Source organism: Ictalurus furcatus, chromosome 12 (assembly GCF_023375685.1).
Source record: "Ictalurus furcatus strain D&B chromosome 12, Billie_1.0, whole genome shotgun sequence".
In the NCBI taxonomy this organism is placed as follows: Eukaryota; Metazoa; Chordata; class Actinopteri; order Siluriformes; family Ictaluridae; genus Ictalurus; species Ictalurus furcatus.
Genome location: NC_071266.1, coordinates 23,493,554 through 23,518,618, shown reverse-complemented (window position 1 = coordinate 23,518,618; position 25,065 = coordinate 23,493,554). Strand labels below are relative to the sequence as shown.

General features: G+C 37.8%; 1 protein-coding gene across 3 annotated transcripts; it reads left to right on the top strand.

The window, feature by feature from the left end:
* The first annotated feature begins 1,491 nt into the window (after positions 1–1,491).
* On the top strand, positions 1,492–22,448 carry LOC128615711 (NACHT, LRR and PYD domains-containing protein 12). 3 transcript variants are annotated; one of them, XM_053638006.1, is made up of 15 exons: positions 1,492–1,667; positions 3,873–4,015; positions 5,133–5,249; positions 5,932–6,048; positions 7,209–7,259; positions 7,500–9,335; positions 9,709–9,903; positions 11,526–11,699; positions 12,833–13,006; positions 14,522–14,695; positions 16,251–16,424; positions 16,930–17,103; positions 18,480–18,653; positions 19,483–19,656; positions 20,542–22,448. In XM_053638006.1, exons 2-15 carry the CDS (start codon positions 3,963–3,965, stop codon positions 20,546–20,548), a joined length of 3,594 nt encoding a protein of 1,197 aa, XP_053493981.1. In that variant the 5' UTR covers positions 1,492–1,667; positions 3,873–3,962; the 3' UTR covers positions 20,549–22,448. The 3 variants fall into 3 exon arrangements, with proteins under 3 accessions (XP_053493981.1, XP_053493982.1, XP_053493983.1); XM_053638007.1 differs by lacking the exon at positions 5,932–6,048 and having other exon boundaries at positions 1,493–1,667; XM_053638008.1 differs by lacking the exon at positions 16,251–16,424 and having other exon boundaries at positions 1,493–1,667.
* Positions 22,449–25,065: the final 2,617 nt, after the last annotated feature.

Here is a 25,065-nt window from a genome sequence, read left to right as displayed (position 1 = left end):
TTGGTCAATAGTGCACAATAAACAAGGCAAACAATGGCATTCAGCAGAACATTTTATTATATAATCTATGCAGGGAGAGAGTAGATAAGGTGAATGGGCGGTCTCCATAGCAACTCATTCGACCTCCTACAGGATGTGGGCTAAAATGCTGACCACTACACAGTTACTATTATAAGTTACTTACAAAATCAAGTATCCTTACAACCAATTGCCTGGGTGCAGAGTACAGTACCACACGGAACAGAGAGTGAGGGAAAGCAAGGTCCAAGTTTTATTGTTCCACCACACGAGATCCCCACAGTTTGAGACATCCCAAAATGCGATCTGACACCCGGAGCTGAAGCTCCCTTATTTATACAGTTTTCTAAACCCAAACATCAATATGTTTAGAAATAGTTTTCCCCGAATACCATTACGTACGCGAATCAACAATTTTGAGAGACATTGTTGTCTCCTTGTTGTAAAGTCTGCTGATCTCATAGACAGTTATCGTGCGGCCTTTGCCGTTCCAGGGACAGTTATCTAGTAGGTGTAGCCCAGCTCCAATACCCATATAATATAATTGGCCCGTCACATTTCATCCTTAAAAAATAACCTGTGTCAGTATCAGTCCTGACTGGTTCATCGTGAGAAGAGGATTCTCCACACCTTCACACACATTATAAGTTACTTTCATATTTTGTTCTACATTTTCTGTTTATAATGCTTGCAAATAGTTTACCCCCTTTACTTTACACTATACCTTATAATATCCTTATAATCCTTATACTCCTTTTATTATCCTTATAATATCCTTAGAATGCTCATAATATTCTGCATTCCTTCTGTGTGTGTGTGTGTGTGTCTGCGCCTGCCTCTGTGTATGTGTGTGTGTGTGTGCGCGCGTGCCTCTGTGTATGTGTTCCCCAGTTCCTAGGTTTCATTGTGAATAAAAAATTAATCTTAACGTTAATCTTAATCTTTAAGTATAAGTCCAACTCATCAATATCACCGCCTAATACATTTCATTCTCTTCTATGTGTCCTAGGTGCCCGTCACTTTCTTATCTCCTTTACTGGAGGAGCTGGATTTGGATCTGAACACTTATCAGCTCGCGCATCTCACAGCTGACTTCACTATGCTACTCGAAGTTCTTCACACCCCCTCTGGAGATGCGGGGTTCTCCCCACCTCTCAGATATAGAATCCAGTGAATTCCCAATAAAGTTACTTACTACTTATCCTTGGTCTCCCTCGTGTTTATTTCTTGTGTTTTTCATATACAACAAGGGAGAGGAAGATGGCAGAAAGCAGGTCACTTCTGTGCGATTCGTGGAAAGTGATTAGGCTGAAATTAATCCGTGAAATTGATCAATAAAATGACAGAGTCTATACAAAAATACTGTACTGTACAGTGTTGTTGTTGTTATTATTATTATTATTATCGAATTCTATGTGAGTGTCGCAACGCTCTTTCTCAGCGGCGCTAAGCCCCGCCCCGTTCTGCAGTTTTGAGCCGGTAGGGGGCGTGGCGACACGTCACACGTAGTGACGTCAGTTTAACCGAAAGTGAAAGAGTTTCTCTCTCAGACTCGACTCCATTTTGTCGCTGTTGGAAAAGCAGAAAAACTTCAACAGCAGGCGGAAACGGTGATATTAATGTTACACAACATGGACTGCTGAATAAAAGTAAGTTATTTCTTTCACGTTGTCATTATGGGGTGTTGTTTATAGAATTTTGAGGACAATAATGAATTTAATCCATTTTGGAACACAATGTGGAAAAAGTGACGCTGTGAACACTTTCCGGATGCACTGTATATTTTATATATAAGTTTCTCTCTTCGATGAACATTCAGTGTTTGGGGGATTTAGATTTATTAGTGTGGAACAAACATCATATGTTTTGAGATCTGTCTTCTACGGAAGTCCAGAAAAGGCCATCATGATGTATAATAATCCCCCGTCGTTGTGTTTGTACAAACAGTACTTCCGGTTTAATTTCTCTCTGCAGCAGGGCCGTGGTTCAGACAGAACACCTTCACAATGGAGCGGTTCAGAGAGGTTTATTTTCAGCTTGTACTCGAGTATAAAGAAATAAAGTCAGTGGTTAGTTGAAGGTTTTCATACTGCGGTAAAGCAGCAGCTCATCCTGAAATCTCGCTTCATCTAGATGCACATAAACAGCAGCAGAAAAAGCTCCTTCACTTTTATACAAAACCATCATTTTAAATAAATAAGGAACACAACAAACACAACAATTGACAGTATTTATGAGTGTACAGGAAAAACGTTTTTATAACCCTTTACATTTAAATAATGGCAAAATCAATCAAGTTTAAAGAGACACTATAAAGTAGTAAGCCAAATAAATATACATTTACTAAAACATCTTTTAAAAAACTATATTATTATTGTTGTTGTTGTTGTTGTTGTTATAAATCTAAGCATAAATATATATTTTTAAACGTGTAGATTCATAACGGTTCATTTCACAGAGGAAGTCTTAATGTTAATATTGTATTTCTTCTTAAGGCTGAAGTAAAAGGGACATTTCAGATTGGTAGGTGATCAAACCCACTCAGATCAGTTCATAGGGACCTACTATAAGCTCACAATAAAGATCAATTCTTTTAACTAAAAAGTTTTGCGAGAGAACACAAAGTTTCTCGGGGGAACGAAAAAGCATAAAAATATGAATTTTCCTCCAGTCTCATATTATTTTTCAGCACCATATCCCCTTAGGAGCTCCGCAGGATAGTGTTCCTGTAGCTCAGTACTATCCTGTAGACGTAACTGTAATAAAATTCTTAATTAGTTAGTTAATATGATCATTTTTTGGCCATATAGTTTTAATGATAATGAAATGTGACACGGTAATACTAACCGGGAATTTTATTGTGGTTTATCATGAAACCGGTAACCGTTTCATCCCTAATAGTGATCCATCCAGCTATCATCATATTGATAATCATTCATGTAGTAAGACTCTTCAGAATTAATTGTGATAATAAATGATAATAAATCACTGGCTTAGTAACAGAGGGTTGTGACGTTACTGTTGTGACTTGAAGCCACTGACTCCAGTGTTACTTCAAGAGGACGAAATACTAATTTTAGCGAAATATTTAGATATAAGTCATATTGCTATCTTGTAAATAAAATTTGTCTATGAACTATCTATGACTGACTTGGTGTGAGAGATGCTTTTCCAAAGCAACAGCACAAACAGAGATCTTTATTGTTATTATAGGATGTGTAAAAATATTAGACACTCTAGGTGATTAATGTGTTATTATTGTCCGTGTGGGTCAGTGAAAACATGAGAACTAGTGAATAAAATCTGCTTCATAAATAAAGATGACACGTCTAAGCATTTTCTACACAACGGACAAAATATATTTAGTATTATGGTACGTGTGATCCCTCTGTAAATACAGATCATGGATTGTTCGCAGTCTAAAACAGTCATATGGAACACCCTTGCTTTAGGCTCACAGAAATCATCTCTGTTTGTACAACTGATTTCAGACTTACTGACTTCTGGCTCAGAATTTAAAGTACATTTATTTATACTAAAACCCCATGTAATGCTGTTAAAGAGAAAGTGGTATTAGACTTAAAGTAGCACTTCTATTAACTACAAATGATTTTAGCTGCCTTCAGGTTCTGCCTTTTTATTTAAAGCATCACAGCTGACCTGCTTACACTTCAAACTGTGTCTCCTCCCTTCCAGCAGTGGTCTCCCTCCCCTCGTTATTGAACTGTTCAACTCACTTACACACACATACACACACACTTTGTTTTATCAAAGGAGCAACATTTTCTTTAGTTGAGAGATGTGAAAGATTTTTTCCCCCAACTTTACCTGTGTGTTTGTTTTGTGTTTTCTAGGAGTGTAAGTAATTCCAGCAGAAGCGATCAGCATCTTCAGGACTCAGCTGTGTGTCCACGAGCTGTCTGTGTATACACTAATATTCAAACATGGAGACCCCTGACCTGGACACAGATAATGTGACCCCACCCTCAAAAAACCAGTAAGCTACCATGTCCTGGTATTTTATTCATTAAATGTTCATTTCTGAAATATGTAGTGAGTTTATATGAAAATAATTGAACAAAACTTTATACTAAGCAGGAAAACTTAGCAGTCATCACTTGAAAAAACTGCTAGATTCTGTTGATTGTAAGTAAAATGATGTCCTTATGAAAATTAAGCATACAGTCGAACAGTAAAGAGGCATGAGACAATACACTAAAGCCACGATACGAGACGTATCCCTATACAGGCTTCAGAAGACGTTACTGACGAGACGGTGTTTACACAAATCAAACCACTGCAATATCAGTACCATAGGGGCGTTAAACTCAAACTCTGCCTGAGCCACTTCAGCATTTTTGTGAGACCCTGAAGGGCCATAATCAAAGTTTATACATTTTTTCTCACATTTATTATATAAGGTGCAATTTGTCCCTTATTAACAAAATCTTGATCTTTTTCAGTGAAGCTGTCATAAAGCTATTTCATGGCACCATTATAAATGTACAAAGATTGTAAATTGAGGTGCAAATTGTTTTCAAGAAAAAAACACAGACAGGGCATCATTTGGGTACTCAGTGTATTTTATCTTGTATATTTCTTGATCCCAGGCTATTAATTTGTGGTTACGTGAGTGAGACTTACATCAAGTGCAGCACACAGGCGTTTATTTAACCCTCATTTCAGACTGTGGTCAAGCCAAACCATGATAGAAACTCCAGTGCACTCAAAGGTTTATGGAAACTACCTACAGATGGCTACACTTTGGATGTCTGCTGTGAATTCTGGACAGTTTGAAAATGTTGAGCAGTAGTGTACTACGAGCCGTTTCAGTGTTATTTTGTCCAAGTTCACGCAGGCCAAATGAATCAAGGCTGTGGACTATTAAGTAAGCATGCTTCGAGGCAGTTAGGTTCCCACTCGCAAACTTCCTGCTCTGTATGCTACAACCTCTGCTGCTGCTGCCTAGTGTGTAAGGAGAGGTAGAGGTCATAACAAATATTAATCAGAAATATCACGATATACGATATGATACAATCGCTTACCTGTATCTTCTATCCTGATTATTGAGACAGTGAAATTCTGTCTCATGCCCACTCTATAATGTTGTACAGTAAACTACAGAGAAAGAGATCAGACTCACCAGATCCCAGCTGTGTCTCCATGAAGAGTGATGGGTCTATGGATTTTCCTCTGAACTTTAGAAATAGAGACTCCTCATCTCTACACAGGTAACATCTCATAGTTCTCATAGTTAAAGTCACAGTTAATAGCTGTGCTACACAATCATTAGCAGCTGTTTTGATTTAAATTTTATGAAGGTCAAAATGTCTTACAGGTAATGTCTTAAATGCTAAAGCAAGAAATGCTAATATAAGCAAAAAAAACTATTGGAAACATTATATAAAGACACTGAAACTACTAATACTACTACAAATAACAATAATAATATAAACATTAAGGAGTTCTAATAGGAAATAAGAATTATGAACGTAATATGATGTACATAAACACCAGGCTTTAACATTTCATGAAACAGATACAAATATTCAACACTGATTCTAAAATTAATAGTAAGTGCAAAGTAACAACGCTGTTGTTAAACAATATTGTTTTGTGCTAAAATCCAGGCACTACTGAGATCACGGTCACTTTACTGTGTCTCCATGAAAAGCAATGTGTCTGAGTGTTCATGCTTTGAGGCAGTTAGGTTCCCACTCGCAAACTTCCTGCTCTGTATGCTACTACCTCTGCTGCTGCTGCCTAGTGTGTAAGGAGAGGTAGAGGTCATAACGAATATTAAACTGAAATATCACAATATACGATCTGATACAAATTCTCTCACTGTATTCTGTATCCTGATTATTGAGACAGTGAAATTCTGTCTCATGCCCACTCTATAATGTTGTACAGTAAACTACAGAGAAAGAGATCGGACTCACCAGATCCCAGCTGTGTCTCCATGAAGAGTGATGGGTCTATGGATTTTCCTCTGAACTTTAGAACTAGAGACTCCTCATCTGCACACAGGTAACATCTCATAGTTCTCATAGTTAAAGTCACAGTTAATAGCTGTGCTACACAATCATTAGCAGCTGTTTTGATTTAAATTTTGGTTTCTTGGTCTTTAGTGATACTACAGAACTTTATGAAGGTCAAAAGGTCTTACTGGTAATGTCTTAAATGCTAAAGCAAGAAATGCTAATATAAGCAAAACAAACTGTAGGAAACAATATGTAATGACACTAAAACTACTACTATTACTAATAATAATATGTGGAGTCACGTGGGCCAGGAATCGAACCGCCAACCCTACAATAAGTGCACAACCCGCTCTACCACCTGATCCACAGCCATTAATAATCATCATCATCATCACCACCACGGTTGCTTGGACGTGTCTCCATGGAGAGTGATGTGTCTGAGTATCTCTGTAAAATATAATAGAAAATGGAGACTCTTTATATGAACACAGGCACTGATTATTTACCATAAATCATATAACTGACATTACAGTATTTATTAATAATAATAATCAAAATCAGCATTTTCCTCAATTTAAACATTTTACCTCCCAAAATCATGTCAGTAGGTCTACTGATAACTAAATTGTCCCTACAGGTGATGGACTGAATCTCATCCACAGTGTAGTATAATTCTGGATAGAGTTACAGATTTTTATACCTGTGGACCTTTCTAGCAGGTTTTTAAAATAATAATTATCTGTATTTGCATTTAGGACACATTATCTGTTCATTCTGAATGATGTCCTCATGTACTGTTAAAACCATAATGACCATATACAGTCCCCTCCACAAGTATTGGAACAGCGAGGCCAATTCTTGCACTTTTGCTATACACTGAAGACATTTGGGTTGGAGATAAAAGATGAATGAGACAATAGACCAGAATTTCAGCTTTCATTTCCTGAATGATAAGGTGCCATGTTCTAAGTTATTTAACACATCTAAATGTAAATAATGTGGAAAAAAATCTAGAAAACCTAAAATTAAAATGGGTACATTTTTTCTCCAGGTCCACTATGTTGGTGATGTTGTATTTAGCACTGTGTTTTCTAAATATTAATGCCCTTACTACAATTATTTTACTAGAATTAGGGCTAAAGTTTAGACTACAGTATTAAAGTGGTGAAAGTTATCGTCTTTAACAGCTACAGTTTCTATTCCCAGTGTTCTACAGAAGTCAGGAGACAGAAGAGAAAAGAACATCACAGCTACAGGGTAAGATCAAACCCAACAACATGACTGTGACACTGACGCGCTGGTATTATAAACATCTCTGCTGTTATTTCCTGCAGAGTGATTAGATTATAGAAAACATAGCGTAGAATACGGCAAATACACAGTGAGAACATCATAAAGAATGGTTATCTGTGGTAACCAGTCAGAAAATATGTGATCTTAAACTCTAATAATTAGACCCCATGTCTCACCATGTCTTTTTACTTCACCCTGTCACAGACACGACCCAGAACCTGCTGCTGTAAATGACTTCCAGAAAAAGTTCAAATTAAATCTGATGAAGAAATTTCAGTGTTTAAATGGAGTGATGATAAACCCGGAAAACCGAACACTCCTGAATGAGATCTACACAGAGCTCTACATCACAGAGGGAAACAGTGGAGACATCAATAAAGGACATGAGGTGAGACAGATCGAGGCAGCATCCAGGAGAACAACAACAGAGGAAACACCAATCAAATGCAATGACATCTTTAAGCCGTTATCTGATCAAGACAAACCCATCAGAACTGTGCTGACAAAGGGAGTCGCTGGCATCGGAAAAACAGTGTCTGTGCAGAAGTTCATTCTGGACTGGGCTGAAGGGAAAGCAAATCAGGATGTCCACCTCATTTTTCCACTTCCTTTCAGAGAGCTGAATTTGATGAAGGACCAGAAACTGAGTCTGATGGATCTCCTTCATGTCTGTTTTAAGGAGACAAAAGAAACAGAAATGTCCAGTTTGGAAAAGGTTCTGTTCATTTTTGATGGATTGGACGAGTATAGTTTTCCTCTGGATTTCCAGAACACAGAGAGAGTGTGTGATGTAACTGAATCAGCATCAGTGCATGTGCTGCTGATAAACCTGATCAAAGGGAATCTGCTTCCCTCTGCTCTCATCTGGATCACCTCCCGACCAGCAGCAGCTGATCAAATCCCCTCTGAGTGTGTCCATCGAGTCACAGAGGTACGAGGGTTCAATGACCCACAAAAGGAGGATTACTTCAGGAAGAGGATCAGTGATCAGAGCCTGGCCAATAACATCATCACACACCTGAAGTCATTAAGAAGCCTCTACATCATGTGCCACATCCCAGTCTTCTGCTGGATTTCAGCCACTGTTCTAGAGAGAATGTTGGATGAAGTAGAGAATGGAGAGATCCCCAAGACTCTGACTCAAATGTACACACATTTCCTCATCATTGAGACAAACATCATAAGAGAAAAGTACTCAAAGAAGCAGGAGAGTGGTGAAGAAATGCTTCTCAAACTGGGACAAATGGCTTTTCAGCAGCTGAAGAAAGGCAACCTGATCTTCTATGAGGAAGACCTGAGAGGGTGTGGCATTGATGTGAGAGAAGCAGCAGTGTACTCAGGTGTGTGTACGCAGATCTTCAGAGAAGAGTTTGGACTTCACCAGAGTAAAGTGTACTGCTTTGTTCATCTGAGCATTCAGGAGCATCTCGCAGCTCTGTATGTGCACCTGACATTCATGATGGAAAAGAGAAATGTTCTTAAACAGAGTGGGTTTTCTGAACCAGAGATTTTATCTGAGGAAGAGGATGGATCTGAGATGTCCTCTGACCAGTTGACTGAAGAAATTACAATCTCAGCTGTCCACAAGAGTGCTGTACATCAGGCCATAAAGAGTCAGACTGGACATCTGGATCTTTTCCTCCGCTTTCTTCTGGGTCTCTCACTGGAGTCCAATCAGAAACTCTTACATACCTTAGTATCACATACAGGAAGTAGCTCCCAGATAGGACAGTGGAGCACAGTACGGTACATTAAGATGAAGATCAATGAAGATCTTCCTACAGAAAAATCCATCAATCTGTTCCACTGTCTGAATGAACTGGGGGACAATTCTCTAGTGGAGGAAATCCAACGCTACCTGAAATCTGGAAAACAAAGTGAACTCTCTTCTTCACAGTGGTCTGCTCTGGTGTTTGTCTTACTGACATCAGCAGAGGAACTGGAGGAATTTGACCTGAGTAAATACATCTCTACAGATAAAATAAGAGATGGGATTCTTGTGAAGGTGATGCCTGTGATTGCAGCATCCAGAAAAGCAATGTAAGTAAATCTGAATAGAACTGTTCTACTGTTACAGTGTTAAGAGAACAAATCAAATGTCTTAGCTGTTCTGATGAATCTAACTCTTCATGACATTTTAGACTTTTTCTTTTCTCCTCGTATGAACATTTAAGATCAGACTCTTGCTTTCCCATTTGGTGTCCCGGATCTTATACTCCATGTTTATACAATGTGTGTGATGATGTACGCAGCTGAAAACTCCCACCAAGCCGAATCTGAACAGCTCTGACTGTGTGGGACTTTTGTCTAACGGATGTTTGTGCTTCTGAAACTGAGAAGTCACAGTGAAAGGTTTGAGGACTTGTTTGATAATTTGCATTACTGTTAGTTCATTATGTATTATTTCCTTCAGCATCAGGTGTGATACAATTCAACAAAGTGGTTGGTCAGCTCTGGCCTCAGTGCTCAGCTCAGAAACCTCCAATCTGAGAGAACTGCATCTGACTGTGGATACACTGGATCTGACTGAAAGTTATCTAGGAGACTCAGGAGTGAAGCGTCTCTCTGCTGTACTGGAGAATCCTCAGTGTAAAGTAAAAAATCTGAAGTAAGATCATCTCTCTGAGAGACACAGTACCTCACTAAAAGCTGCAGTTAATAGTTGTGCAGTTCTGTTTTTTCAGTTAAATCAGTACAACATACAGAACAAATATATTAGTCATTAAACACATCACTTGTGCAATAATAGTAATAATTAAATGCACTTAGATATGTGTATAAAAATACATTTAAACAGAGATTTTAAAAAATCCTGACTCATTACTTTACCCCTAAATATTTTATTGAGTAGAAAAACAAACCAACTGACATACAGCAACAATCATTCATAGTTTTTTTTCTTTTTATCCTAACAGAGGAAAACAAAATTAAAAAGTACAAATACACCGAAAACAACCCCCCCCCCCTCCACTCCCCTACCCCCCAACCCCCACCCCGGCTCATCATGGCTAACCAATAGCTATCGCTGGTTATATAGATATTGTAAAACCCAACAACAGGCACAAAAATTTAAGTGGGAAGTGTCTGTAACTCCATAAAATATGCAATAAAGGGTTGCCATTTATAAAAAAAAAAACAAAAAAACTTGTCAGTACAACCCCTCATCGTATACTTTATTTTCTCGAGTTTTAAAAAAAACATCACGTCCTTTAGACACTGGGAGATAGATGGATATTTCGCAGACTTCCAATGCAACAGTAGGGAACGTCTTGCTATAAGGGATGTGAAAGCGATAACATTCTTTTGTATCGAGCTCAATGGAACTGAGGCATCAGGAATCCCAAATACAGCAATCAATGGGCAAGGTTTTAAATCTACCCTGAGAATAGTGGACATGATGGTAAAGAAACCAGACTAAAAACCATAGAGATCAGGGCAGAAGAAAAACATATGGCCAAGATGACAGGGAGAGCCATGGCATTTATCACACTTGTCCTCTATGTCCGGATATATTACAGAATGTCTCGACTTGGACAGATGGACTTTGTGTAAAACTTTGAGCTGGATAAGTCCAAGACGAGCACAAGAAGTGGTAGACTGTACCCTCCCTATAGCACGTTCCCAACACTCCTCACTTATCTGTACTCCTAACTCTGTTTCCCACGCATTCTTAATTTTGGTGCTCGCCTCACTACCTAGCGCCAGAATAAAATCATAAATCCTAGAAAACATTCTGATGTGGATTGATGAAAACAAGCTTTCCTAAGCCTGTTCAGGAGGCGCAGAGGGGAAATTAGGAAAACATCTAGAAACGAATTCTGAATTTGAAAATAACAAAAGAGATGCGTCACAGGGAGGTCATAAGTAGATGACAGATTGGCAAAGCTATCAAAGACACCATCGGCATACAGATTTTAAACTTGTTTAATGCCCTTGTCATACCACACTGAAAATGTAGAGTGCAAACACGATGGAGGAAATAGGTGGTTGTTGTCTAAAGGACCCAAAGAGGATGCACCTACAAATTTAAAGCGCCGTCTAAATTGATACTCATTACTTTCAGCATAAACCATCAATAGTTTTACACCATAATTGGTCAGTATTAATAATATCTTGTGATTAGACAAAAGAAGGGAGACAGTCCAACATAACAGACACATCATCTTTACAGTACGTTTTAAACCAAAATGAAAATGTGTTGATGAAGAGTGTGTCATTGTGTCTCTGCAGGTTGTGGTGTTGTGGTGTCTCAGGTGAAGGCTGTGCTGCTCTGGCTTCAGCTCTGAGATCAAACCTCTCACACCTGAGAGAACTGGATCTGTCTAGGAATAATCTAGGAAACTCAGGAGTGAAGTGTCTCTCTGCTGTACTGGAGAATCCTCTCTGTAAACTGGAGATACTGAAGTAAGATCATCTCTCTGAGAGTCACATGACCTGCTCCTCAGTAAGACACATTCTCTAATAGTGAGACTGAAGCAGAGGTTTTAGGTTCATCATCAATGTCCTGAGGAGGAAGATTGTTTCTTTTCACTGCACACTGATGATCTGTCACAGAGTCTTTGGGTCAGATGTACGTATGTGAGAAGCTGCAGCACAAAACGTGACTTGATGCGACTGCAATGTGTCTAAAATTACTGTGAAATTTACTACAATTTATTACAGAAGTCTCTGAAAGTCTGATTTTCTTCGTACTCGCTTTAATGATTAGTTTTATTTGTCTTAATTTATGGGTTTGTATTGGCTCACTTTTTTAAAAAAAATATTTTTAAATAAATGTCAATAATATAAAACATCTGATATTCACATATTTTCTCAGTGGTGCTCTTAGTCCCTGATCTAGTGAACTAGCATGAGGATGTGTTTTTGATAGAAACTCCAAAGCACTTCTATAAGTTACTCTGGATAAAGGGGTCTGCTAAACGCTGTAAATGTGTTTAAAATAAGCAATTTAAACTCAACAGAATATTCCAGATATAATATTACAATTATAATAATATAATATTAATATCCATGCAAATTATACGATTTGAAATTTATCAAGTCAACGTTTACATTAGTTAGTCTGAATCAGTGGTGGTTCAATGTTAAGTCTATGGGTTACTGATCAGAAGGTTGGGCCCTTGAGCAAGGCCCTTAACCCTGTCTGCTCCAGGGGAACTGTATCATGGCTGATCCTGCGCTCTGACCCAAACTTCCTAACAAGCTGGGAAATGTGAAGAAAAGAATTTCACTGTGCTGTAATGTATATGTGATAAATAAAGATTTCTTCTTATGTATAAATGTACACACACTCAGGAGCACGAGTAGAATACGAATTAAGAGGATTTTCATGAATACCAAATTTCTTGTGTAAACGCTCGTACAAACGATTTACACACAAACCCGTTCATATCCAGTTTTATAAAGGAGGCACATTGTTAATTAGAATAAACAGATGATATTAAATCCTCATGTCATTCTGAATAATAAAATCCCACACATCATCTTTAATGTAATGAAAATGTGTTGATTAAGAGTGTGTCATTGTGTCTCTGCAGGTTGCAGTGTTGTGATATCTCAGGTGAAGGCTGTGCTGCTCTGGCTTCAGCTCTGAGATCAAACCCCTCACACCTGAGAGAACTGGAGCTGTCTGGGAATAATCTAGGAGACTCAGGAGGGAAGAGTCTCTCTGCTGTACTGGAGAATCCTCTCTGTAAACTGGAGATACTGAAGTAAGATCATCTCTCTGAGCGTCACATGACCTGCTCCTCAGTAAGACACATTCTCTAATAGTGAGACTGAAGCAGAGGTTTTAGGTTCATCATCAATGTCCTGAGGAGGAAGATTGTTTCTTTTCACTGCACACTGATGATCTGTCACAGAGTCTTTGGGTCAGATGTACGTATGTGAGAAGCTGCAGCACAAAACGTGACTTGATGCGACTGCAATGTGTCTAAAATTACTGTGAAATTTCCTACAACACTGTAACTAATCACACAAACTGCAGCTCAGACACAAACTAAATACACTGTGTGTGATGCAGGGTTTAAAAGCAGCAGGGAAATGGTGCAAATGATCTCAAAATAAAGAATTTTTAAGTTAAAATGAGAAGTTACTGTCATAGAACTGAAAATGTAAAAAAATATATATATATATGAAACATTTGATTTTTAAAGAAAAATGTAGTCACTATGAAAAGGGTTGCCAGATCTGCTTTACAGAAGCATCCCAATGGACTTCACTATAAATTTATCAGTCTCACACTTACTTTTTTCCCTCTGGGGAACACAGGCCACTGACGACCTTCCACCATCTTTCACAGTTGTTCACTAACCTCTCCAGTTGTTTTCACTCCTTTAGACCTATCAACGACCAAAGTATTATTTTAATGACTTTGGGGGTCATTTTTCGATCTTTTAGTAAAGTTGTGTGTAAATGTTTGCGTGAGTCAAACCCAACCCGAATTTTCCTCAGGATTTACAAAAGTCTCTGAAAGTTTGATTTTCTTCGTACTCGCTTTAATGATTAGTTTTATTAGTCTTAATTTATGGGTTTGTATTGGCTCACTTTTAAAATATTTTTAAATAAATGTCAATAATATAAAACATCTGTTATTCACAAATTTTCTCAGTGGTGCTCTTAGTCCCTGATCTAGTGAACTAGCATGAGGATGTGTTTTTGATAGAAACTCCAAAGCATTTCTATAAGTCGCTCTGGATAAAGGGGTCTGCTAAACACTGTAAACATGTTTAAAATAAGCAATTTAAACTCAACAGAATATTATATATAAAATTACCATATATACTTTATAAATTTGCAGAAATCAATGCAAATTATATGATTTGAAGTTGATCAAGTCAAGGTTTATATTTGTTAGTCTGGGGCTCAAGCTGGGAAATGTGAAGAAAACAATTTCACTGTGCTGTAATGTATATGTGATAAAGAAAGGTTTCTTCTTATGTATAAATGTACACACACTCAGGAGCACAAGTAGAATACGAATTAAGAGGATTTTCATGAAAATTTCTTGTGTAAACACTCAAGATGTTTGATGGGTTTGTGTGTAAATCAATGGGTTTGATTTACACACAAACCCGTTCATATCCAGTTTTATAAATGAGTCACATTGTTAATTAGAATAAACAGATGATATTAAATCCTCATGTCATTCTGAATAATAAAATCCCACACATCATCTTTAATGTAATGAAAATGTGTTGATGAAGAGTGTCATTGTGTCTCTGCAGGTTGCAGTGTTGTGGTGTCTCAGATGAAGGCTGTGCTGCTCTGGCTTCAGCTCTGAGATCAAACCCCTCACACCTGAGAGAACTAGATCTGTCTGATAATAAACTAGGAGACTCAGGAGTGAAGTGTCTCTCTGCTGGACTGGAGAATCCTCACTGTAAACTGGAGATACTGAAGTAAGATCATCTCTCTGAGAGTCACATGACCTGCTCCTCAGTAAGACACATTCTCTAATAGTGAGACTGAAGCAGAGGTTTTAGGTTCATCATCAATGTCCTGAGGAGGAAGATTGTTTCTTTTCACTGCACACTGATGATCTGTCACAGAGTCTTTGGGTCAGATGTACGTATGTGAGAAGCTGCAGCACAAAACGTGACTTGATGCGACTGCAATGTGTCTAAAATTACTGTGAAATTTACTACAACACTGTAACTAATCACACAAACTGCAGCTCAGACACAAACTAAATACACTGTGTGTGATGCAGGGTTTAAAAGCAGCAGGGAAATGGTGCTAATGATCTCAAAATAAAGAATAATTCAATTAAAAATGAGAAGTTAATGTCATAGAACTGAAAAGGTCAAAATATGATGAAACATTTGATTTTGAATTAAAAATGTAGTCACTATGAAAAGGGTTGCCAGATCTGCTTTACAGAAGCAGCCCAATGGACTTCACTATAAATTTATCAGTCTCACACTTACTTACTTTTTTCCCTCTGGGGAACACAGGCCACTGACGACCTTCCACCATCTTTCACCTTTGTTCACTAACCTCTCCAGTTGTTTTCTCTCCTTTAGACCTATCAACGCCCAAAGTATTATTTTAATGACTTTGGGGGTCATTTATCGATCTTTTAGTAAAGTTGTGTGTAAATGTTTGCGTGAGTCAAACCCAACCCGAATTTTCCATCGGATTTACAAAAGTCTCTGAAAGTCTGATTTTCTTCGTACTCGCTTTAATGATTAGTTTTATTTGTCTTAATTTATGGGTTTGTATTGGCTCACTTTTAAAATATTTTTAAATAAATATCAATAATATAAAACATCTGATATTCACAAATTTTCTCAGTTGTGCTCTTAGTCCCTGATCTAGTGAACTAGCATGAGGATGTGTTTTTGATAGAAACTCCAAAGCATTTCTATAAGTCGCTCTGGATAAAGGGGTCTGCTAAACACTGTAAACATGTTTAAAATAAGCAATTTAAACTCAACAGAATATTCCAGATATACAATTGCAGTAATCCATGCAGTTTATGTTAAGGCAAAATTATAATGGTTAAGTCTATGGGTTACTGATCAGAAGGTTGGGCCCTTGAGCAAGGCCCTTAACCCTATCTGCTCCAGGGGAACTGTATCATGGCTGATCCTGCGCTCTGACCCAAACTTCCTAACAAGCTGGGAAATGTGAAGAAAAGAATTTCACTGTGCTGTAATGTATATGTGACAAATAAAGATTTCTTCTTATGTATAAATGTACACACACTCAGGAGCACGAGTAGAATACGAATTAAGAGGATTTTCATGAATACCAAATTTCTTGTGTAAACGCTCGTACAAACGATTTACACACAAACCCGTTCATATCCAGTTTTATAAATGAGTCACATTGTTAATTAGAATAAACAGATGATATTAAATCCTCATGTCATTCTGAATAATAAAGTCCCACACATCATTTTTAATGTAATGAAAATTTGTTGATGAAGAGTGTGTCATTGTGTCTCTGCAGGATGTCCAATTGTGATATCTCAGGTGAAGGCTGTGCTGCTCTGGCTTCAGCTCTGAGATCAAACCCCTCACACTTGAGAGAACTGGATCTGTCTGATAATAAACTAGGAGATTCAGGAGTGAAGTGTCTCTCTGCTGGACTGGAGAATCCTCACTGTAAACTGGAGATACTGGGGTAAGATCATCTCTCTGAGAGTCACATGACCTGCTCCTCAGTAGGACACATTCTCTAATAGTGAGACTGAAGCAGAGGTTTTAGGTTCATCAGCAATGTCCCGAGGAGGAAGATTGTTTCTTTTCATCATCATGGCTGAGCCTGTGCTCTGACCCCAACTTCTTAACAAGCTGGGAAATGTGAAGAAAAGAATTTCACTGTGCTGTAATGTATATGTCATAAAGAAAGGTTTCTTCTTATGTATAAATGTACACACACTCAGGAGCACGAGTAGAATACGAATTAAGAGGATTTTCATGAATACCAAATTTCTTGTGTAAACGCTCGTACAAACGATTTACACACAAACCCGTTCATATCCAGTTTTATAAAATGAGGCACATTGTTAATTAGAATAAACAGATGATATTAAATCCTCATGTCATTCTGAATAATAAAATCCCACACATCATCTTTAATGTAATGAAAATGTGTTGATGAAGAGTGTGTCATTGTGTCTCTGCAGGTTGTGTGATTGTGATATCTCAGATGAAGGCTGTACTGCTCTGGCTTCAGATCTGAGATCAAACCCCTCACACCTGAGAGAACTGGATCTGTCTTATAATAAACTAGGAGACTCAGGAGTGAAGTGTCTCTCTGCTGTACTGGAGAATCCTCACTGTAAACTGGAGATACTGAAGTAAGATCATCTCTCTGAGAGTCACATGACCTGCTCCTCAGTAAGACACTTTCTCTAATAGTGAGACTGAAGCAGAGGTTTTAGGTTCATCATCAATGTCCTGAGGAGGAAGATTGTTTCTTTTCACTGCACACTGATGATCTGTCACAGTGTCTTTGGGTCAGATGTACGTATGTGCAACTAAATACACTGTGTGTGAGCTGCAGGGTTTAAAAGCTGCAGGGAAATGGTGCAAATGATCTCAAAATGAAGAATTTGCAGGATTTCAGTCCTTCATGGCGTAGTGTGTTACCAATTGTTTTCTTGGTGACTATGGTCCCAGCTGCCTTGAGATCATTGACAAGATCCTCCCGTGTAGTTCTGGGCTGATTCCTCACTGTTCTCATGATCAATGCAACTCCACGAGGTGAGATCTTGCATGGAGCCCCAGGCCGAGGGAGATCGACAGTTCTTTTGTGTTTCTTCCATTTGCGAATAATCGCACCAACTGTTGTCACCTTCTCACCAAGCTGCTTGGCAATGGTCTTTTAGCCCATTCCAGACTTGTGTAGGTCTACAATCTTGTCCCTGACATCCTTGGAGAGCTCTTTGGTCTTGGCCATGGTGAAGAGTTTGGAATCTGATTGATTGACTGCTTCTGTGGACAGGTGTCTTTTATACAGGCAACAAGCTGAGATTAGGAGCACTCCCTTTAAGAGTGTGCTCCTAATCTCAGCTCGTTACCTGTATAAAAGACACCTGGGAGCCAGAAATCTTTCTGATTGAGAGGGGGTCAAATACTTATTTCCCTCATTAAAATGCAAATCAATTTATAACATTTTTGACATGCGTTTTTCTGGATTTTCTTGTTGTTCTGTCTCTCACTGTTCAAATAAATCTACCATTAAAATTATAGAGTGATCATTTCTTTGTCAGTGGGCAAACGTACAAAATCAGCAGGGGATCAAATACTTTTTTCCCTCATTGTAAATGTGCAGAAATCAATGCAAATTATATGATTTGAAGTTGATCAAGTCAAGGTTTACATTCGTTAGTCTGGGGCTCAAGCTGGGAAATGTGAAGAAAAGAATTTCACTGTGCTGTAGTGTATATGTGACAAATGAAGACTTCTTCTTATGTATAAAGGTACACACACTCAGGAGCACAAGTAGAATACGAATTAAGAGGATTTTCATGAAAATTTCTTGTGTAAACACTCGTACAAACGATTTACACACAAACCCGTTCATATCCAGTTTTATAAATGAGGCACATTGTTAATTAGAATAAACAGATGATATTAAATCCTCATGTCATTCTGAATAATAAAATCCCACACATCATCTTTAATGTAATGAAAATGTGTTGATTAAGAGTGTGTCATTGTGTCTCTGCAGGTTGTGTGATTGTGATATCTCAGATGAAGGCTGTACTGCTCTGGCTTCAGCTCTGAGATCAAACCCCTCACACCTGAGAGAACTGGAGCTGTCTGAGAATAATCTAGGAGACTCAGCAGTGAAGTGTCTCTCTGCTGGACTGGAGAATCCTCACTGTAAACTGGAGATACTGAGGTAAGATCATCTCTCTGAGAGTCACATGACCTGCTCCTCAGTAAGACACATTCTCTAATAGTGAGACTGAAGCAGAGGTTTTAGGTTCATCATCAATGTCCTGAGGAGGAAGATTGTTTCTTTTCACTGCACACTGATGATCTGTCACAGAGTCTTTGGGTCAGATGTACGTATGTGAGAAGCTGCAGCACAAAACGTGACTTGATGCGACTGCAATGTGTCTAAAATTACTGTGAAATTTACTACAACACTGTAACTAATCACACAAACTGCAGCTCAGACACAAACTAAATACACTGTGTGTGATGCAGGGTTTAAAAGCAGCAGGGAAATGGTGCAAATGATCTCAAAATAAAGAATTTTTTAATTAAAATAAGAAGTTAGTCATTTAACCATCTAATCCGTTATGAGATTAATTGACAACGATTTTCATCATCAATTATTATCGATATTATCGATTAGGTGTTGCAGCTCTAGTCAAAACATTAAGTGTTTCAGATAAATAATGAGTGATTTTTAAAATGATTTCACTTTGGTGATAATAAAACAGGGTCTAGTGTTCTTCCAGGTCAATGGAATGTGTGTAAAATAACAGACAAACACATTCTGCATAAATAAAACAGTCAGACTTGTTCTTGTCAGTACTGAATAAACCATTTAAACATTCACACTATCTCTCTCTGTCTTTCTCTCTCTCTCTCTCTCTCTCTCTCTCACACACACACACACACACACACACACACACACATCCCACTCATTTCAAGATACACAAAGTATGTCTTGATGTTCATAAACTGAGAGAGTGAAGTGTGTCATTGTGTCTCTGCAGGTTGCAGTATTGTGATATCTCAGATGAAGGCTGTGCTGCTCTGGCTTCAGCTCTGAGATCAAACCCCTCACACCTGAGAGAACTGAATCTGTCTGTGAATGAAATAAGTTCCTCAGGAGTAAAGTGTCTCTCTGCTCTGAAGAATGATGAACATTACAAACTACAGACACTGATGTGAGTAACGATATTTTTAGATAAAAACTGAAACAAAAGAAAAGACTGATTAGCATTATTTTGTACATTAGTATTAGTTTGTACATTTCATTTTAGTTGCAGTAAATATCAGATTATCGGATACTGGGTTAAAATTTCACTATATTCGATTTAATCAGACTTTTTCTAACAATTAGCTTTAATGCTGTTTGGTATTGATTTAAAATTGATGTGAAAGCAGAAGACAGGGACTCAGACAGAGTCTACAAAATGTCAGCACTGAGTGCATGAGAGTGATTGTAAATGAGCACCTCGTCTCCTTGTGACACCCTGCTATCTCTGACTTCATACTGCTGCTTTTGTCTGAATCAGATGATCTCGGCTTCTCCCTGTTTCTGATCAGCAGCAGATTTTCTTCTCCACTCTCATAAAAGCGAATTAAAATCATCATCTTTTATGCCACACTGCTACAAATATTTTATTTAAGGAGTCACTTTACTCTGACACTCCTTCCAGCACTCCACCTCCACACCGTGTCTTCTGTCATTCCTGTAAAGTTCCCCTCCACTTGTTCTTAACGTCTGCACTTAAATACACATGTAGAACAAGAGATAAAACACACAGCAGTGATCACTGTTTTAAAAATAAAGCTCTTCAGCCTGTGATTGTATAAGAGCAGTGATGTGATGGTAAATATCTGCTCATGTTCCTGTTAGATCTTGTGGAAGTTCTCATCTGTTCTAGCTAAACGTTCTAACAAGTGTATTATATAAAAATGAAGGAATGTTGAATGATTATGAAGAGGAGATAATAATGTTTTCCTTGCAGCAGAGATGATTACATGCTGTTGATCATGAAGTACCACAGTCTAGATTTTGGTTATTAATTCAGATATCTGTCTTTTAGATTTTAATAGACTACACACATCTCTGCACTGAGTAGAACGACCTGTGATCCCTGGACAAAATTTCCTCAATCCCAATGAAAACCTGAGGGATTATTTGGATCAATAGGTGAAAAACCACACGGACTCCACCTGGACCCAGTCAGTGGAAGACGGATCTGAAATGGACAGGAACAGTTTCATGGCATTGGTGGGATTCTCACCTGACAGGATTAGCATCTGAGGAGTTTATGTGAAGAAGCCCCTGGGAGACTCACTACAAGTTACATTTATCACTCTGTCCTTTAGTTGGTATTTAATATAGTGTAGATTTTTTGGTTCCAGGATCAGATCTAATCTGTTCTTTATTTTCTCTGATATCTGATCCCCATTTCTGTGCTAGTATCAGCTGATCATACCCGGTATGGGATCAGTGCCTTCTCTATTACTTAAGTATACACTACTTGCAATACTTTGCGTAATTGTGTCAGTCAAATACAGTACATTTTGAAGAAGTGAATATGTTGTATCTTTGTATTAGACTACAACTTGAGAAGAATACAGTAGACACTCAGAGGTAAAGTTAACTCGTGTATTAACCAGAGCAAGAGAGAGAAACATATCAATGCGCATGGCTAATTACCAATCAGAAATCAATGCTAAAGGGAGTGATTCCACTTAAAGAAATAGATCCACTCTAAACACTACAGTCTTTAGTTCTGCTGGAACAACCCCAGATGGTAAATGATGGAAAGTGGGGAACGGACACAGAGTTTATGTTGAACTTCAACTTATAAACCACAATAATGCCTCCACCTCTGCCAGATAACCTCGGGAGAGCTAATACTCCAAATCCCTCTGGAGTGATCTGGTTAAACAGAATCATTTTCTTTATGCCAGGTTTCAGTTACGAACAACAAGTCCAGCTTTTTATCTGTAAGAAAATCCGATAAAAGCAGCGCCTTGTTATTCACGGACTGCGCATTGAATAAAATTTTTACGTAGCCACATACAAAGAAATGCTGTGAAGCAAAGATGCCTTCAAAAATAATAAAATTACATGTTTCTACATTAAAAAAAAAAACTATAAAGAGCAGTAAATAGTAATAAATTAAACAAAGTCAGTATTTGGTGTGACGACCCTTTGCCTTGGGGGAAAAAAAAAGTATTCTCAGGAACACTTGTTTAGTTTTATAATGAAATTTGCTGATAAGTTTTACTGAGCATCTTGGAGAATCCGCTGCAGTTCCTCTGACTGTCGCACTCATGCCTTTTTTTTTTCTTTTTCTCTAATGTAGAATTCATAAAATCTATAACAAAATACAGTTTATACATATATGCATATATACACTGTACAGCGCTGTGCAAAGGTCATCAATAATTATTTAGCGGTGAAAATGATTATAAATGTACAGTACATTAAGTCCATTTTCAGTCAAACAGCCACACATGCAGGTCAATATTAAACATAAAATATTTATGATTTCATACTCTCTTAACTGTTCAGTAGTCTGTGGTTTATAATCAGTAACAATAATGATGGAAAATTATATTCGACAGAAAGTCACACAGGTCTTCAACATTAAGAACAGGATGAATTTATTCCAACAGGAAGATCTTGTTTTAATGCCCCATACTGACACATGATGATGATGATGATGATGAAGAATGATTTGCTGTGATGTAATTAACAGTGTATATAACACCCCCTGTTATAACACTGGTGTTACAAAACTTCTGAACAAGTCTGATTTAATTTTTAAATCAGTCAAAAAGATGTCAACAAGATGTCATGTGTGTGTGTCTGTGTCTTTTAAAAGTTGGGTATTCTGGGTATAAACAGATTCAGAAAACACATGAATACTTAATGTCATATATAATATGCAAATACATATTAAATGTAAATAAAAATAAATATGATAAGAATGCATTTTTTTCTGTCTGGATGATTTGAGTCTTATTCCAGTATTCCAGAAACACGTAGTTGAGTTAACTTTTCTTGTTGCTGGTATGTTTGTTGTATATTTTTTGTTTGTTTGTTTGTTTGTTTTTTTTACTATTATTATTTAAATGATGCTGACTTCCTTTTTTCCTGATCATACTAACACATTTTTATCAGTAGGAAATCAATTTTGGGGAAAGTCAGGTTATTACAGACATGCTAATGCTCTAGATCAGGGGTGTCAGACGTACGGCCCGCGGGCCAAAACCGGCCCGCTAGGGGGTTCAATCCGGCCCGCAGGATGAATTCTGAAAGTGAAAAAATGCATAAAAGACACGAACTAGAATTTTTTAATAAAATGCTATTCTTAAACTATCCGCTAGGGGCGCACTGTTTTAGTCAGAGTAGAAGACGCAGCACAACTCTGGGACTGAACAGCAGATGGCAGCAATGCGCCTGTGTGCTTGGTGTCTATGCAACAAGTTTCGGTGCTCAAGAAATAGAATATTTGGCGCCACTATGAGACTCGTCATGGCGAAAAATACGACAGCTTGTAAGGACGACTGAGAAGAGAGAAGATAAATGAATTGCTGGTGGGTCTGAGGAAACAACAGTCCATTTTGACCCGGAGCCGAGAGGTCAGTGAAGCAGCAGTAAAAGCCAGCCACCTAATTGCTAGTGAAATAGCATTAGCATCAGCATCAAAGCCGTATTCCGAATGTGAGTCCGTTAAAACGTAGATGATGAAGGCTGCAGAACTCGTGTGTCCCGAATGAACATTGGCTGCTACTCAGGACATGACGCTTGATATTGATGCACTTGTGCAGACCAAAAGATGCCAGGGTTCAGGAGCAAAAACAAAGTAGTCTAGACATGATTAACTCCTTTAAAATGCTGCTTCAGACACTGAATGCACTTAAAGAATACAGTTCTGTGGAAATGAATCCTTGCTTTATTAATAGTTTTAAAAATGTGCGATTTAATGTTAGTCTACAGCTTCACTACAAAAGAGTTTGGTTTGGTGGAATCCTATTGTTCATGCGATGCCATAAATTTTTAAAGTGCAATGCTTTATTTTTCAGTTCCAAATACCTGTGACTTAAACTTTTTTGCTTTTTTACAAACACTGTGACCAGTTGTAATGCACACATGTAAATGATAATCAGAAGCAAATTGCACATGTTTGTCTTAAGAAATCTGAGGTTGTTCGTGATATGTTTTGTAAAAGGATATTTCATTAAATATGAAGATTTTCTTAATGTACTTGTACTTCTTTGCACGAGAACAAGGAGAAAAACATGGACTTATTGTTATTTATAGGTAATTACGCTATGATTTTACTGGCCCGGCCCACTTGACATCTAACTAGGCTGTGTGTGACCCCTGAACTAAAATGAGTTTGACATCCCTGCTCTAGATGATGTAAGGTGTTAATTTTCGACGCACTTCCGCCCCCTAGTGGTAAAGAAAACACTTTACATGACGGTTCAGTTATATACTCAGTTTAACGATAATGTAAAGTATTATTTCAATATTTATACACTCATCGTCCTTGAAATGTCCAACAGAACGTGCATAGCTTGTGGAGAACTGTCTTATTCTCAGATGAATCCAAACTGCACTTGCATGGATCTGATAGTCGAGTGTTTGTGTAGAGAAAGCCAGGAGAAGAATCCCAGCCAAACTACACTGAGGGTACGATAAAGCACTGAACTGCCTGGGGTTGTTGTTCTTACAGTGGTGTTGGTGAACTTGTGTTTATTGTTGTTATCATGAACTCAGAAGTGTACAAAGGCATTTTAGATTATTATAACACCACATCCAAATGATCCAAATCATAACAGACACCCTTTTCTAGAATACTCTGCCAAAAGGAAAACTACCCACTGTGTGTCCGTTCCGTGGTTTTCCACGTTCGGGCTGCGGCCTTACACCTTTGTGTCATCCCTCTTTAAATTTATGAAAAGGTTTTCTAGATGTAAAGCGTGAGTATTGATTTTGAATGTATTGATTAACTGAAGCTATATATGTCATTTTACATATACATTTTTGTACTCCACATAGATCATAAACCAATGAAATGTCTTGATGTTACAGGCCTCAAACATGACTAACCTGTGAACAGATATTGTGTCCTGTTTTGTACAGGAAAATCAGACACAGGAGATGTTACTTGTGATTGCTCAGCAAGCTGTTCTCTGTCTTTATTAAACAGAATGCATCTTTTTTTCCTTCTTCATTCAAACCACTTTGACAATAATATTCCTTGTAACAAATTACACATTTGGCATCACATTACAGCATGGAGCTTAATATATCAAACCACTGGAATAACATATTTTACAAATTATATGAATGTACAAATTTGTTGTTAAGTTCAACAGAAATACTTCACCTATCCCAGTCTTAACTGGTACTATGACTCATAGTTACTGCTATCATCAGCTCCAAAATCATACACATCCCGTAGCTTTAATACAGTTAAGCCTACTTGTTTCACACTTTTTCTACATTTTCAAATACAAAATACAAAAACAATACAGAGGCCTACATTATACAAAATACCTCTGTCTCTTTAACCTTTCCAACACATTACAACTATATA

Bases quoted from the DNA above. Each gene is read 5' to 3' on its own strand.
- LOC128615711 (XM_053638006.1), top strand. From the start codon at position 3,963: ATGGAGACCCCTGACCTGGACACAGATAATGTGACCCCACCCTCAAAA. The intron at 5,250-5,931 runs GTAACATCTCAT...AATGTTGTACAG, and splicing joins GACTCCTCATCTCTACACAG to TAAACTACAGAGAAAGAGAT. The intron at 17,104-18,479 runs GTAAGATCATCT...GTGTCTCTGCAG, and splicing joins TGTAAACTGGAGATACTGAA to GTTGTGTGATTGTGATATCT.